Source organism: Arachis duranensis, chromosome 4, assembly GCF_000817695.3.
Source record: "Arachis duranensis cultivar V14167 chromosome 4, aradu.V14167.gnm2.J7QH, whole genome shotgun sequence".
Classification (NCBI taxonomy): Eukaryota; Viridiplantae; Streptophyta; class Magnoliopsida; order Fabales; family Fabaceae; genus Arachis; species Arachis duranensis.
The window spans coordinates 66,627,913-66,630,008 of record NC_029775.3 but is presented as its reverse complement, the minus strand read 5'-3'; the positions used below and the strand labels follow the sequence as shown (position 1 = coordinate 66,630,008).

At 38.8% G+C, this 2,096-nt stretch overlaps 1 protein-coding gene across 2 annotated transcripts; it reads right to left on the bottom strand.

Annotated features, from left to right (window-relative positions):
- Window positions 1-293: 293 nt before the first annotated feature.
- Window positions 294-2,096, bottom strand: LOC107484288 (dof zinc finger protein DOF5.1-like). 2 transcript variants are annotated; one of them, XM_016104902.3, is made up of 2 exons: window positions 1,834-2,096; window positions 294-1,589 (listed from the first exon to the last, which is right to left on the bottom strand). In XM_016104902.3, the coding sequence occupies exons 1-2, from the start codon at window positions 1,888-1,890 to the stop codon at window positions 582-584; spliced, it is 1,065 nt and encodes a 354-aa protein (XP_015960388.1). In that variant the 5' UTR covers window positions 1,891-2,096; the 3' UTR covers window positions 294-581. The 2 variants fall into 2 exon arrangements, with proteins under 2 accessions (XP_015960388.1, XP_020996096.1); XM_021140437.2 differs by having other exon boundaries at window positions 1,764-1,867.

The following is a 2,096-nucleotide window of genomic DNA, read 5'->3' as shown; positions in this document are numbered from 1 at the left end:
GACCTATTACGACATATATATTCTTATTTCATAATTTCACTCTAGCCTTCTCGTACAAATTAAACTAACTAAATTAGTCTCTTATATAGTGACATAAAACACAATACGTTCTTGTATAAAAATAAATGTGCAATATACAGTACATGATATGCTATATATAAAATATTTTATACGAAAAATATATATGACGTTTTGATACGCGGATGACTTGATATGTAGTATGCTACATATTGGTGAGTTTATATAACTATAGTCTATTAGAGATAGCATTAAAATAAACAAAAAAAAAGGTAGAAATAACAACATATAAATATTAATTTAAAGAGGAAAATAAACCAAAGTTAATAAGAAATTAAATAACTAATTAAAACATCCCTAGGGTTTTTTAGTTAACCTCAAAGGAAACAGCACTCGTCCACACATACTCATACTCAAATAAAGCTCTTCATCTCGAGCTTATATAACATACACATCTGAGTTAAGTGAGACTTTAATTTGTCTGGGTAGCAAAAGTCAGTTTAATTTGAAGAAAACAAAAAGAAGAAAGAAACAGAAATCAATTAATTAAACCATAAATAATCCTATGGAGGATTATTGGTAGTATTGGAAGAAGTAAAACCAGAAAGGTGTGTCCAAGAAGCAGGAACAAAATGCTCACTATTACTTGATGAATTATTATTCATCCCCAAAAACTGCCTTGGCAAATTATTATTACTTTCTTCCATCTTCACTACTGAGGCAAAAGTCGACACCTTATTCGGCCGAATAGCACCGCCACCACCACTGCTGCCTCCGCCGTATCCAGAACCCTCACTAGTACTATTTTCAAATTGGTATAGGCCATGTGATGAAGCTTCGAAACCTGTCAAGAAAGAAAATTGTTGTGTTTGTGGAACCCTCCATTGTTCCAAACCTGCAGCTGATAGAAGAGAACTGCCTCCATTGCCGCCACCGGTGACATCACTGCGCAAAGCACTTCCTATGTGAAAATTTAAGTCACCCATTCCTCCCATTGGACCAGAAATTGCGGCGTAGTTTAGGCCTAAATCACCGCCACCAACTCCTGAAAAGTGATCTCCAAGTTGCTGATGATGCATTAATGGAGCCATGAATCTCAGCGACGAGGGCACCGGAGGGCTTAGGCCTGCGATTTCAGAGGCAAAGCTGCCACCAGAGACGGTGGGACCTCCGCGATCAGAGCTCGGTGGTGGTGACTTGGAGCCGTTGTTGCTGGTGGTTGTTCCTTTAGTCCTCTTGTTCCTCCGGCAGCCGCCGCCGACCGGAACATTTCTCAAAGCGCCGCCTCGGGTCCAGTACCTCCGGCAGGTCTTGCAGAAGTGCCGGGGCTGAGAGAGGCTGTAGTTGTTGAAGTAGCAAAACTTTGTGTTGGTAGATTCACATCTTGGACACTTTTGTGCTGGCTCTTGCATGGGTATGTTAGCCATCCTTGCCCTGTCCGCCATCGACCCAGGTCTGATGGAGCTAGTACTGGCTCCATGTTGTTGAGTCGATGGCGGAAGAGGTGGTGGTGGAGGATGAAGAAGTTGAGAGCTTGTGCCACCTGTGTTGTTTTGTTGATGATTTGGTTGCTGAAATCGATATGATAAAACAAAAAAAAAAAAAACAAAAAATTAATTGACACAAAAAGATGTGGAGGAAGCAAAGAAATCACAAATCTAAGTATATTCAAGACTCAAGAGTTAGGGTATAAACAAAAGTGACAAGAATATATTTAACTTTTTCCTTTGGTGGTTTATTTTTACCTTTTGGAGCAACAAAGAAATTTTATAGAAGAAATCAAACCATGTTGAAGAAGCCCTTTTTTTTATTTACCTGTTGCTGATGCCAATTGACTGGATCAATATATGCTGGGATGGAAGTATAAACCATTGTTCTTCTTGTTTGGAGCTTTTTCTTTTGTAAAGTTTTGAAGTGTTTTTGGGAGAGAATAGTGGGAATGAAGAATATCACATCAATAAGTTAGAGAGAGAGAGAGGTTTGTGAGTGTGTGGTTGAGGTGATCATAGAGATGTGAAAAAGAGAGTGACAAGAAAAGAAAAGAAAAGAAAAGAAGAGAGGGAATTGAATTGAAGGGT

Excerpts from the sequence above, each read along its gene's own strand:
- LOC107484288 (XM_016104902.3), bottom strand. The coding sequence starts at position 1,890 with ATGGTTTATACTTCCATCCCAGCATATATTGATCCAGTCAATTGGCAT. Across the intron at positions 1,590-1,833 it reads TCAATTGGCATCAGCAACAG|CAACCAAATCATCAACAAAA; the intron begins GTAAATAAAAAA and ends TATCGATTTCAG.